At 37.5% G+C, this 14,260-nt stretch overlaps 1 protein-coding gene and 1 long non-coding RNA gene across 3 annotated transcripts; both read left to right on the top strand.

The window, feature by feature from the left end:
• The first annotated feature begins 427 nt into the window (after positions 1 to 427).
• On the top strand, positions 428 to 13,933 carry LOC136256769 (muscle, skeletal receptor tyrosine-protein kinase-like). Of its 2 annotated transcripts, XR_010701643.1 has the most exons (10): positions 428 to 729; positions 780 to 904; positions 971 to 1,076; positions 3,689 to 3,835; positions 5,397 to 5,504; positions 5,555 to 5,977; positions 10,499 to 10,862; positions 13,417 to 13,470; positions 13,518 to 13,636; positions 13,689 to 13,887. XR_010701643.1 is itself a non-coding variant. In XM_066049788.1 (9 exons), the coding sequence occupies exons 1-9, from the start codon at positions 570 to 572 to the stop codon at positions 13,845 to 13,847; spliced, it is 1,812 nt and encodes a 603-aa protein (XP_065905860.1). In that variant the 5' UTR covers positions 428 to 569; the 3' UTR covers positions 13,848 to 13,933. The 2 variants fall into 2 exon arrangements, 1 of the variants encoding a protein (XP_065905860.1); XM_066049788.1 differs by having other exon boundaries at positions 13,417 to 13,636; positions 13,689 to 13,933.
• LOC136256774 (uncharacterized) lies at positions 7,019 to 9,932 on the top strand. The gene is made up of 3 exons (XR_010701645.1): positions 7,019 to 7,450; positions 9,484 to 9,561; positions 9,615 to 9,932. It is a non-coding gene; the product is annotated as an uncharacterized lncRNA (long non-coding RNA).
• Positions 13,934 to 14,260: the final 327 nt, after the last annotated feature.

The raw sequence follows: 14,260 nt of genomic DNA, 5'->3' as shown, positions 1-14,260 counted from the left end.
ACTGGGTAGAACATGATCTTCCCAGCATAAAGCCAAATTGATAAGGAGAAATTAGACTGTATGTAAATAGATGACTTAGTATGTGATCTTTAACTTTTTGTAAAAAATATTGCAATTCCCTAGCCTATAGCTAGTTCGTATAATATGCATGTTTGGAAGGAAGGGAGACTACTTGCATGAGTCCTCTTCTGCATCAACAAACCATCTTTAGTGCGAAAATAACAGTATTGTGTACGTGATCTCCCAGCTCCCGGTTTTACCAAGAAATCTCCCACCCCCCTCCCGGTTTTACCAATATATACCCGTTATTCGGTTGTCGCAAATCTTCAGTACTGGTCACTGTGAAGTTCTAATAATTAGGGCAATCGAGCGAGGGCAATAAAAATAGGCACGTCACGTGTAGTGCATGGGCGCTTATATACTAGAAATTATTACTTGCTAATGTGCCAGCTTGCAGCCACGCGGTTATAGATCATGGCTAGGCGCCAAGCGGCTTGAGGATTAGTTCTCGTGATATCTTAGACGTACAGGCGATGACACTTGGGTCGTATTATTGGAGAGCGGATTAAATGATTTCAGTGCGATCCATGATGAAGGGGGCGTTACTTCTGACCTTTATTATAGTGGTGCTACGTTGTAGATTCGTTGATATGCAAGGAATGGAAAATGCTCCATTACATCTGTACTCAACAGCAGACGATGTGCAACGGTTTGCAGGACAGTCATCCGGTACAAAATTCTGGGGCGTGACTATAAATAAGTTATTATTCACTCACCAGGTGAAATCATTTTCGTAGAGAATGGAGAGGTGGTGTTTTCTCTTCTGGCGTCACCAGTGACTGCTTTCGCCCTGGCTGTACCAGTAAGATTTAGCTTTACTCCAATGACCTTCTTAGCATGTGAGGTATGTTGCAAAGTGTGTAGCTATATATCTTGTGCACTAGTAAAACAATCTTATTTGTTACCTTAGAGTAATATGATGATCAGCATAACATGGGAGTCAATGGATACTGAAGTGATGCCAAACCCTGTATTGTCCATTCCATTTAATTTCACATTAGAGACTTGTCCATTTCGTAAGTGACCTTTTCAGTAAAAAATCAACAAGGGATTATAGTTTATGAAGTTGCTATTGTTCCTGCAGCCGGAAATATTTTGGCGAGGCTATTGTTCCGGCAGTCCACCAGATTTCTCTCACTATCAAACACATGTACGAGCTAGGAGGTGGCCCAGACTTTACGGCACACGACCAGTAGTTTGCCTTGGGTCTTGTACTTTAGGGCATATGACAAGTAGTTCACAGGCAAAACTTAGGGTTAGAGTTAGGGTTGGTTGGTTGGTTTCTTCTTCAATATATAGAAGTTTTTTCCACTCGGACACATAAGGTAGAAACTAAGGGAAGTGGGTAGTTGGGAAAGTGGGTACAATGCTGTGCTCACATACTAGAGGTCCTGGGCTTGATGCCCGATCAAGGATTTTGCACTTTTTTGTTTGAGGACCCTTTTAAGTTTTATTTTTATTCACTTGACTGCCAGAACAATAGCAACAGCCTATAGTTTATGTACTCTGTATCTAAATCATGTTATGCCAAAAATCAGAATTTACAATTTAGAGGGTGTGAGTAAATGGTTTGCATCCACTTTCAGTTGCACTTTACTACAATCATTTAACAATGGCGGATCTAGTTGGGGGCACAAGGGCAGCATGTGCACCCTCCTCCTCCCTCTAAATTAAAATTTTCAGTCTTGAAGCATATAAAATCTTTAGATTCTGGGGGGCTGCATCCCAGTACCCCTGCTTTATATAGTTACCCACTTTTATGATGCCCCATTCCAAATCCTGGAGCTACATCTGGCTAGTTGCTGTGGTGTGTCATAGTGGTCAGTTTTAACATTCCACTAAAAAGCTAGAATTTTTACATAAAAGCAATGAAACAAGAGAGGTCGTCTATACTTGTAGCTAATATAGTTAACATTTAATTCCTATACTTCAACAATATACAGGTGCAGCCTATCAATAAATGTAGCCATTGAGATTAAATGTTGCTTGTTTCATTGCTTTTTATATATGATCTCTTAAATGAGGAATTTCTTTTTTTCATTACATTACTGGTGATCCAGCAGATACCACAATAAGTAAAGAATAGCACCAGACACATTGTAAAAAAATAATTTTGCAACTGAATGCACACCCGGATTATCAATTATTACTAAAAAGTGAAGCTATGTATATTCTTTCTACCGATTATACAGCAGTAAAAGCAAAGAACTGTATGAGGAGTGTCTCTGCATTCAATCCAGTTACTTTGGGAATCACAGATGTTTCTTGTGATTGCCAGCACTGAAGCTAGTTATGGTATTATGAGTCAACACTTGGTGCGGTAGTGGAACATTAGAAATGGGGACGAGTATAGATTCATGATGCGTGCATTGCATAGTTGCTGTGGTTGGAGAAAGGAATGTCTTGAGCTGTGAAGCGACATCAAATAGTGAACAAATCAAGCCTGTAGCCTTAGCCTTAGCCATAGTCGAGTTATGTTTTGCTGAAGGCATCAGTTAGTCAGGCATTCAGCTAGTAGAAATTTACTATTTTTGACTTGCTAGAAAGATTTGCGGATACTCTGTAGGAATTTTTCGGTTTGATTATGCCTAACCAATACTGCCATGTTGGAAACACTAGGCTAGTATTTGTGGTTAAGGGAACTGATGATCCTTACTATAAAGTACTACCACACTGTATGCAAAACATGATGAACTGTATATGTGTGACCTAAACCCACAAAAAAAAATTTGAAAATAGTATTGTCAATTTTTTTTGGAAAGTGTTGTAGTTTTCAGCATTCACATATTTCTAATATTGGAATTAAGACAGTTACCCTGTATTAGTAGTTAGATTTGTGTAAGCCACCATATAATGGGTTACTGATAAAATTGAAATTATAAATTTTTAAATGTTCAAACGTAGTATGTAACGCCAACAAAAATAATTTTGGTGGTTCATGTTTAACCATCAGATTGTTATTGAGATGACGACCGCAAAAGAGGTCATAGCCCTATGATATTTGTAACCAAACATGCCACTTGATCATGAAATAGGCAATGATATTTTGAAGTCTTTTTGTCGTATTTACGAGGAGTATGCATAACATAAGGAAGGCCACACATGGCTGAAAGAAGGGCTCTGAGAACTGTAATTTATTATGTACATTGGAATACTTTTTATCGATAAGAACGTTTCTTTGAGATCACAACATGTTTGATAAGGAGTGACCAGCTTTATCTACCTACAACCATAATCTCCACAAAACAATAATATAACTTTACAACAACAACAGCGTAGTCTGCACAACATTGAAAATATACTAAATTCCATATCATTACCAAGGTTGAGAATGTGTACAACATGCACTCACCAACTATTTCTATCGCATTCAAAAGTTATGGGTTTGGACTATTCAATGTGAATGCAGCCAACTATGGGTGTTTAACTCATAATAAGGTAGCCACTAGCAATTTTAGCAAATTGGAATCAAGTTCTCTCATTTTATAGACTACTACACCAGCTTAAGTAGAAATGAATCAATGATCCTTTGTGCGTATAGTAGAATCTCTCATAGATGTACAATACTTCATGTTAAATGGTAATTCGATCATGCTGTCCTAATGTATGTTTCATTGTTTTATTGTAGGGGTATTCACTCTTTATCCTTGTAATGTTCAGAATGTGGAAACATACGTCATCACTAAGTTTGTCATCAATGCCCGAACACCAGAAAGAAGTTTTGCACCGATTAAGATGTATTTTTATAAATGCTGTGGACCAGATTCACCACCAAGTATGTAAAACTTTTGCTTATCATTGTCTACATAGTATGCTGTGCACTTCATGAGTTTCTTATGTACATTACAGTAGATCATTGCATATCCAGTCCCAAACATTGCATGGCACGGTGTTTTGTTGATAGTTGCATTGAATTGACTGAGTAAATAAATAACAAACAACATCACACATATATATACATTGCATATTTACAGCAGTATTTGGAGCTTGTGGTGAACCAAGTAACTGTTAGTACAAATATGGCCATATTTGAAGTGATTTTCTGTTGTGTGATATATTCATGTAAGCTGGCGGATACCAGCAGTGGGTACCTTTATTACAAAGTAGCTGGCACATACACCGAGCCTTGCATAGTAATAACAATCCTACTTGCCATACAGAACAGTTTACATGACCATCAGGTACATAGTTATAGAATAGTATGTGAGTCAACTAGACACGGAACTGCTAGAAGGATGGATGCAATGGCAAATCTGTATAGACCTTGTGCGTGCCAAGGCATGGTCTGGCAAAAACTGGAAAAAGGTTGCTATGGCTTCAAGTTTCACAATAGTTTATGAGAAAAGTGAGGGCAAAAGTATCGAGTGTTCTATTGCAAAAACCTTCCCTTGGCAGAATAACTCGCCATGCAGCAAATATGTTATATACTTTTACCCAGTAACTTACTTTATACCAGTGCTAACTATATCTTTTAGCACAATTCCTTCGTATTAGCATTAAAAAAAATTTGTAGGCATAGAATGCGTACGTTTTTTGCCCTCAAAAAATGACGGATGCATTATTTTGATGATGCAATAAAGTGCCACGCCTTAGCGCGCACATGGTCTATAGATGATTTCAAGACTTGTTCGTGTGTTTCACACATGTAAGTTGAAGGCATGCAGTTCTCTATAACGCTTAAAGCATTGCCTTTCCCATTAGGACTGGTCCTAGAGAGGTTTATGGATTCAAAATGGACAAAAAGAACTTAATGGAACAGTTAGAGTAATCTAAAGCCAAAATCATTAAGAGATTACTTGTTATATAATATAAAGCCATTAGTGGTCAACAACATCATAGATATCTCCATACAATAAAATGACCCAATTTCCTTCTCCATCACCTTTTTAAAATTATCACTAAAGCGCAGTTATCTTTCTAGTGATTTCAAGTTCTTCGTGTTATTACTATTGGAAATGTTTTGTTAAGGCTTCAAGATCAAAGGGTGATTTCATATTGGTTGTATATAGTTAGTTATAATGCCTCAGGGTTGAACCCCTTTTCAAATGTCTGGTTCAGGTATTGTGTTGTCAGAAAGGGTTGACCATGGAATTTCATGGGTATAAGCAGCTGTGCTTGCTCTTCTGGGTTAACAGGTTTTCTAGAACTACACCTGGCCCCCTGTTGCCCATGCTACACAAAGAATTATAGCACTCAAATAGTGATCTTGAACAAATATAGCATTTGGCTTTGCCTTATGTATATTTAATTTGTATACTTGTGTATAGTACTTGCAGCGATGCATTAAGTCTTACATAAAAGTCATATGTATCAAATAGGATTTATTTTTTCTGTAGGATTTGCTAATCTTAGTCAATTTCCTTCTGAAGAATTCTCTTCAATATTCAATACTACTGATGGATGTTTTGATGACCCAAATGCTCCTAGATGCTCTATATCAAATGGTATATGCATATTATGATGTCTTTGTGTTTTAATAGTTTAATCCTTGTAGATAATGTGACAAGAGTAGTGGAGTCAACATCTTCTAGTGCTGTAGCAGTAGCAGTGGCAGTTCCTATTGTGGTGTTTGTGGTTATTACCGTGATAGTGGTATTAGTCATAGTCTGGTTCTATCGACAATACAAAACACAAGAAATTGAATTTACAATTGAGAATATTACAGAGAACTTTCAAAGTTGCAATCCCATTTTTGATCGGGTCCAAACTTTAAAATCATCTGGTCCTCACGAGAAGGAGTTCCCCTCTGAGAAGATCAAATTTGTTAGAGAGTTAGGTGAGGGGGCATTTGGACGGGTCTACCAAGGGATGGCAACAAATATAATTGAAGGAGAAGAATCTACTATTGTAGCAGTGAAGCAGTTAAAAACAGACACTACTATGGATGATAATGCCACAGTGGTAGAGTTTTTCAAAGGTAAGAATATTTTTTGTTGCATGTACAAAAGAATTGTATAAAATTTTAGATTTGCATGTACGTCAACTTTTATAACTAGTGAAGAGAGACCTTGACTATATACTTAACTTGCTATAATATTATACTATCATCCAGTCAGTAGCTATTATAGTGTCCTTGTCAGATTTATGGTCAATTAAACATGCTGTTGATTTTAGTATGTGATGACATAATTAACCTTGGAATGTTGTTTACTGGTGAATTGTGGGTTTTACACTTTGCTGTGAAACTTAAAGGTTTCCATTAGGTATTGGAAACAATGGAGATGGAAACTGGAAACGGAAATGGTCAAATCGTTATACAAATGCACCCTATAAAGTAAAACCTTGGCCACCTCACCTTCTTATAAAGACCACTGCTGTACAAAGACCACATTGTAATTAGTGTCTAAGGCATACTGACCACTTTATGGTCACCTTTTATAAGACCACCTCTTTACAAAGACCACCTCTTCACATTGCAATAATAGTTAGGTTCCAAACATCGTATGTCATGACCGCTTTATTGAAACAGTTTAAAAAGTCATCATCTCCTATGAGACCTTATTTTTCATTGATACAGTAGGTTGTAGTGTACTAGCCAGTGTTGGGTAAGTTACTTTGTAATAGTAACTAGTTACATATTACATATTACTTGCAACTGAGCTATTTAGTTACAGTTACATATTACCCATAAAATAAAGTAACTATAATAATATTACATTTGTGTCCACAGCCTTAAGCTGTCACATGTGAAACTACCACCTTATCATGTGACACGATTGTGTTGTTGGACAATATGCAAATCTTGGTTATAAGTAAGAAGCTGGTGAATAAGCTTCATTCAGTAGGCTTCATTACTTCATTGTGGCTAGGCGTTACTCAGTGGATTACTAACGAGATTAGTAACTTCATTACTTGTAGTAATAAATATTAGATTCGTTACAGTAACTATATTACTTATGTAACTCGTTACATTTGTAAGTAAAGTAACTTGAGTTATATTACCTGTTTTTATAGCGTATTTCGCTATATTACTTAGTTACCACAAAAGTAATAATATTACGTACTGCGTTACATAAGTAATGCGTTACTCCCAACACTGGTACTAGCTACATTTATTTCACTTGCATGGAATATATATATTTTTCATATGACACATTCTGGTACCATAGTATTATCTACGCTGGTACAAACTAAGCGATGATGGTATATGACTTGAGTGAAGTGTGGACAATTGATATGAGTCATGAAATACATGTTTGAAGCTTACCAAATATTAGAGTTGCACCGATAATCGGTTGAATAATCGGTAACAGCCGATATAAGGTGATTTTGCAAGTATCGGTATCGGCTACAAAGAGGAAATTATTTGCCGATAACCTAAACCCACAATCAATCATTAACGACAGTAATAAACACGTGACAGTATTAAAAGAAAGCAGTGAATGCAGTGGTAAGTGGTAAACATTTATTTGCTGTACCTGTTTATAACTATTTAGGCTTGTTTATCTGTGAATAGTGTGGCTGCAAGGCTATAATAGACTGTGTATATTTATCGGCCGCCCACGCAATCAACCAATCACTATTTGGAAAGGGTCTAGAATCCCACCAAAACTCCGTTTGAGAAGCTGACTTAGGTGTTTTATAACTACTTGGCTTTCATTTCCATGTAAGGGGTTAGTGGGACACTGGTAGCAAACATTGTAGAATCGGCCGCCCACGCAAGTAATTAAATTATTTCAACTAATGTTATACACGCACATAAACTTCAGATAATTTTTGCTCTTTCTCCCCTGACCTACAGAATAGAAGAATATCGGTAAATATCGGCATATCGGCTACAGGAATGAGTGAAAAATCGGTATCGGTAAAAGTGAAAATATGCATATCGGTGCAACTCTACCAAATATTACCATTTATAGAACTTTGCGTGGGCGAGATCAAAGGAAAAGTGTACTTTAAATTTCATAAAGTACACTCTCAGCTGGCCAACTACTTCATCGACCACAAAGAGTGCTTTATTGCACCGCAAAGAGTGCTTTATTCGTTCAATAAAGCACTCTTTGCGGTGCAATAAAGCACTCTTTGCGGTGCAATAAAGCACTCTTTGTGGGCAATAAAGCACAGTTGCCCACGTGCCTTAGTGTAGGCTAATAGCCTACGGGGCTCGCGCCAGTACGACTAATCACCCAAGCCGGTGAAGGCTGATAGCCTCGCCGCGCTGAGTGATCAATCACCCCAGCCAATACGAGTTCCACCACTGGATTGGTTTTATAGACATACCTAAATGCTTCGATGATGGGTGGGAGAAGATAACGTTGCTGTTACGTTTGTTAATGTAAACGGACAAGTCCTGGAGATATCACGGAAATACTTCACCATGTGACTCGCAATAGAATCGATTGTGGGTTGCGAGCAAAACCTGCCAAAAGACGCGATGAACGTCTACTATGCCAAACTATGGTGAAATACGCATGAGTTACTTTGTTAAACTAGTTTGTGTGCGTTCAGGCTGCTAATAGTTCGTGCAACGCTTGTTAATTACGAGTCCTAGTGTATGGTGAAGCTACACGACTAGAAAGCTCCATAAATCATTTAAAGCATAGCCTTGCTCGTGCTATATGAAAAATAAAGTACTCGGCGCTTGGCCTCGTACTTTATTTTTCATATAACACTCGCGGCTATGCTTTAACATATACGTAAAGAGATGGTCTTTATCAAAGGTGACCACAAAGTGGTCCTTAGCCATCTTTGAGATCTAATTACAATGTGGTCTTTGTACAGAGGTGGTCTTTATAAGAAGGTGGTCTTTAAGGGGTGGCAACTAAACAAGGGTTTTACTCTAGTGTACATTTATATGACGATTTGACCATTTCCGTTTTCCATTTCCACTTTCCATTTCCGGTTTCCATTTCCACTGTTTCCAATTACCTATATAGACAGAACTAAAAGTATGTATAACTTGTTTGCTTGTTAGATGCACATGGTGCATTTGTGTGTGTGTGTGTGTGTGTGTGTGTGTGTGTGTGTGTGTGTACAGCAAGAGGTATTTAGTTAAGTTTTTAGTGTATATGATTCTGGCTCCCTGCTTTACAGGCTCAGTCTTCTTGCAGGTCCCTAGTAGGATAGTAAACAAATACATGTTAGGCCTATATAGTGACCAACTGTCCCTGTTATAGCCTCTCTGAATTTCCATGCGTAATATTAATGTTAAACTATGATATAAAAAATGAAGTAGGGATCCGAGCAATAAAAATTAGTGAAACAAGAGATGAATGATGGTATTATAGCATAGCTTGGTGGTGACAATCCCTACATTGGCGTGTTATAATAATTATTTTGTTCAATGCTAACATGAGGATTTTCTCACCGAGCTATGCTGTAGTACCATCACTCATCTCTTGTTTCACTACTTTTTATTGTTTGGATCCCTACTTCATTTAATAATACTTAATATACTAGTTTGATTGGTTTTTTTTGTTATAGCATACAGCTATACACATGTGACTGTTCTATTGGTGACTGCTGTATTAGACTATCTCAAGTCATCCTTCGCCTACCAGGGTGTGTGTCACTATTTCATATTTTCATTGTGCTAGCATTATGAATACAACTAGGGCAATAATAATGGGATGTGTCATCGTGATCAAGTAATATATTGTTAAGTGGTGTAGTCTCGGTGCTCAATTGTTCTGATTAATCAACCAAGATCACATTAATAGGTGTGGTATTGAACCTATCGTGAAGTTACATGTAAGTATCTACCGAGTGTAAGTGCTTGAATAAGTTTGTGGCACCTAAATTTGCTGCGCAAAGAATTTGTTGATAGGGGAAATTAATGCCTAAAATATGGTTTCATTGGATGATGAAGAAGGACGAAGACAGGCCTGATTGAAGATAAAAGGAAAGACAAGGAGCAGAGGGAATACACTTGTCGGAACCCCAAAAGACACACCCCACTGGATAGTTTATTATTGTGGTGTAAAATGGTAGCCGTACTCTGCTTCGTTTGGTCTCCAGCCTTGTGACTGGTCAGGCAGGCAGGCAGGCAGGCGGGCGGGCGGGCGGGCGGGCAGGCAGGCAGGCAAAATTCGAGTTTTGGTGATATTTTAAAAATTCTGTATCTGGCCTCCTGTAAGTGTTTTCTTGATTTTAATGCTGTATTTGATGTTAGATGGACTGATGTTATTCCATAAAGGTGATTTTCATTGCGTAAGATGTTTCTATGATGATTTTAAAGGCAGAACTTTAGGTGGCACGTGTCATTTTTTGGAGACCCCTACTTAAATAATATTACCATACTGTTTCATATCTGCTAAGACAATATACAAATGGCTATAATATTATGCATCCAGAAGTCAACTTATATAGCCATGATGATACAACCATAAAAGCCACAAGGCTAGTTTTGGCAGAGCAATTATGTATGCCAGCAGATACATGCATACACAGTGTAGATCTATAAAAGTGTTTATGATTCATTTATTTGTATTTTATACAGAGGTGACATTCATGTCCAAACTGGATCATCCTAGAATAGTTGGATTATTAGGAGTGTGTACTATAACAGAACCATATTGTATGATATTTGAGTACATGGACCTTGGGGATCTCAACTCTTATCTTCGCTCTGCCATTGGTTTGGGGCCCGACTGTGATGAGTCAGAAAAGGAGACATGTTTCCTACAACTGAGTGACTTGTTACACATAGTGGAGCAGATTGCAGAAGGGATGGAGTATCTTAGTAACCAGGGTTTGGTACACAGGGACTTGGCTACAAGGAATTGTTTAGTTGCTACAGGACTGGAAATTAAGATAGCAGATTTTGGTCTATCACGAGACATCAATGCTACTGACTATTATAGGTATGCAATAATGTCACTATACAATTGTAAGACTGTATATTATAGTTAAAGCACCGCCGTGTGTGTGTATGGAAAATACAGCACGAGGGGGCGTGTTGAGAGGCTAATACAGTACGAGGCAAAGCCAAGTGCTGCATTTGCCTCGAGACACCCCTAATAGGATTAGTTTGGCTAGTTTTAGTGATTTACAATGTCACGCATGTAGTCAATCGTACTGTCTTAGTGGAGTCGTGTTTAAAAAGCTTAGTGTTCAGACGATCTGTAAGTGTTTATACAATCTTTTCCTATCTGTAGAATGAACTCATAGGATTAGTTTGGCTGGTTTTAGCGATTTACAGTGTGTTGTTTATGTAACATTCCTTAAATAAATTCTCCGCATAACTGTACTATATTTGCCCAATTAGCTCCATAACTGTACTGTATGACTCATACAGTACAGTTATGCAATTGATTAGTACTGTATGGACAATATGATATACAACATCACTCTGATCCTCCCACGCAAAGTACAATATTGTTAACTGTGAAGTTTATGATAAAGCACAAAATTTTGAGGTTTTGCCCAAAGTATTACAAAATAGCCGAGGTTTACATTTTTGTACCAAATGAATTGGTTAGAAAACATAGTGATGTTATGTTCATTGTACCATGACAATATTGGTTGATTGTATTTAAGCTTGCAAATGTGCCAATAAAATGACCCAGAATGCTAGCACCACCAGGCACCTTCTACCTTTTTCATGATCACTCATCATTAAAAATGATTGACGTTAACCACTTTTGATTTCACAAACTTTTTTATCCTGGCTTTTTTGGGGTTGTGCCCCTTTTCACAGCTTGACTGTTGTTTGGTACAAACATTTTACTTTTTAAGTGCATGTTATGTACATATAATTGAACCAGGTGTCTAGGATTTGTCAAAACATTACAAGTACAAGGAAAAATTAGGAGTTCCAAGTTTGATTAGGGACCATAGAAATAAAAAGTAGTGAAACAAGGGAGGTCGTTTACACCTGAAGATATACTGGTGGACATTAATCTGTACTTCTGTCAATTTTACTGAAGTAGGGATTAAATGTTCACCGGTATATCTTCAGGTGTAGGTTTCACTACTTTTATTTCTTTCTACCTAAACGGAATTTAAATTCTTAATTTTTCCTTTTTCTTGTTTGTTTGCTTATTTGTAACATTATTATGACTGTTACACATGTGTCTTCATTATGTTGTATAATTAGCTGAAAATGAAGCATAGGAAAACTTGGACAATTCCAATTACAATTGCTATCACATGGCATTTCCATGAATCGACACCTTGTGCTGTCAGCAAAGATTAATAGGAGACCACAGGTAAGTCCATGAAGCATGTATTGTACATGCCAAAAGGAACCTGCTGGACTGAAGTGACATCAAATAGTGAAAAAATGAAGTCTGTAGCCTTAGCCGTTATTGAGTTATGCTTGTCTGAAGGCATCAGTCAGTCAGTCAGTCAGTCAGTCAGTCAGTTAGGTAATTGGTAGAAAATTTCACTGAATAATTTTTATGTCCTATACAATCTTTTTCTGCCATATTATAGTCACATATATTGAGATGGTGGAGTTGTGAAAGTATGCAGAGGGAGTTCTTAGACAAAAAAGAAGCTAAAAGGTTAACAAGTTAGTTCTATGATCATACAGTACGGGGTATATTAGGGATCATGAAGGCTTAGGCTTTTCTTGCCAAAAATATCACCCTAAAACCAGCCTCACAATACCTTCATGGTGCCTTGGCAGTATTAGCTAGGTATAACCAAGCCCAAAAGTGTCTTAAGTACAACTTTTATCAATCAATTTCTATATTGTTTCAGTGGAAGTTTTTACTGACTGCCTGACTGACTGATAGAGTATAACTTGGTACTGGTAAAGGTTACAGATTTTTCACTGTTTGACATCACTTCAATCCGACAGGTGCCTTTTGGCATACCAGCTGTATGTACGATGCATGCTTCATGGACTTACCAGTGTCCTCCTTTGTGTCCCATTTATGTTTGCTGACAGCGCAACGTGTCAATTTGTAGTAGCATCACATGATGGCTTCCCTAGTATTAGTACTGGGAGTTTTCCATTGTGACTTGTGACTGGATTGATTGTAGAAGTCCTTCACATAGTGTTCTTCATTGGTAATGCTGTGTAATGGGCTAAACATGCATGTAGCTGAAAATTAAACACAATGGCCACTTTGTTATTTCAGTAACTGATAGTTGGGGCACATACTCAGATGAGCCTGGCACTATTCTTTCTTCTAACTACGAGAAGGACCTCTGCAATCAATCCAGTTGCAATGGATGATAGCCACTTCACTATCTCAGTAATTGATAGTTGGGACTCATGCTCAGACGAAAACAATAAGCCTAGCTGGCACCATTCTTCTAATACAGTATGCACAGATTCACCAGTCATAACTACCATAATTTTAAGGGTCCAAGCAATAAAAGTAGTGATATTTCTTAATGTGTATTTTTGTAGATATTGACTCATGTACATAGTTATCTACTTATGTAAGACATTTATATCACTAGGGTTCATGGACGTGCAGTGTTACCCATCCGGTGGATGGCTCCTGAGTCGATCATGTATGGCAAGTTCACCATGGCAACTGATGTGTGGTCATTTGGTGTAGTAATGTGGGAGGTGTTCACATATGGACAAAAACCTTATGTTGGGTTGACTAATGAAGAGGTGATTGCATCTGTTACTAAGCAGGTAACCTTAGAACCACCAACCAACTGTCCTCCTAAGGTGAAGTGTTATTAGTTGAGTGTCATACTAATCCTGTGTACTTATACTGTAGGTGACGAAGGTGATGACACAGTGTTGGTCACAAAGTCCAGGAAGTAGACCAAACTTCTCAAAGTTACACACTACTATCCAACAATTATCAACAACATTAGAAGATGATGGTTTTGGTTTACCTGACTATGTGACCCTTACTTCTGATACTGACTTGTAATGTAGTATCATGTGGTAATAGAATTAAGTGGCTAATTGTATATCTACCTGCCAAACAGATATTAATGAAATCCATCATTGATTAAAGGGTACACCAGTTTATTAATGATTAATATAAAAACTATACACGTATGTGACTGGATTTGACAAAACCAGGCTTCCACACGCATACAGGTTAGTGACCATAACGCAATGTAGGAATATGCTATCACTTTCACATTTTGACCAGTTATTGCATAATGCTCTGTAAGAATTGTGTGAAAATTGTAGGTCAATAGCATAGTGACTGGTCACATTGCAAGCAGTTAAAATCATAGAATTGGATGTGTGTGGAAGCTTATCATATGATGAAAAACAATTATATAATAAAAGCAGGTGTGTAAGTTGTCAGACAACATGTGTCCACATATCTAG

The sequence above is a fragment of the Dysidea avara genome, chromosome 5 (assembly GCF_963678975.1).
Source record: "Dysidea avara chromosome 5, odDysAvar1.4, whole genome shotgun sequence".
NCBI lineage: Eukaryota > Metazoa > Porifera > Demospongiae > Dictyoceratida > Dysideidae > Dysidea > Dysidea avara.
The sequence above is the reverse complement of the archived record's forward strand: the minus strand, read 5'-3'. Positions and strand labels throughout refer to the sequence as shown.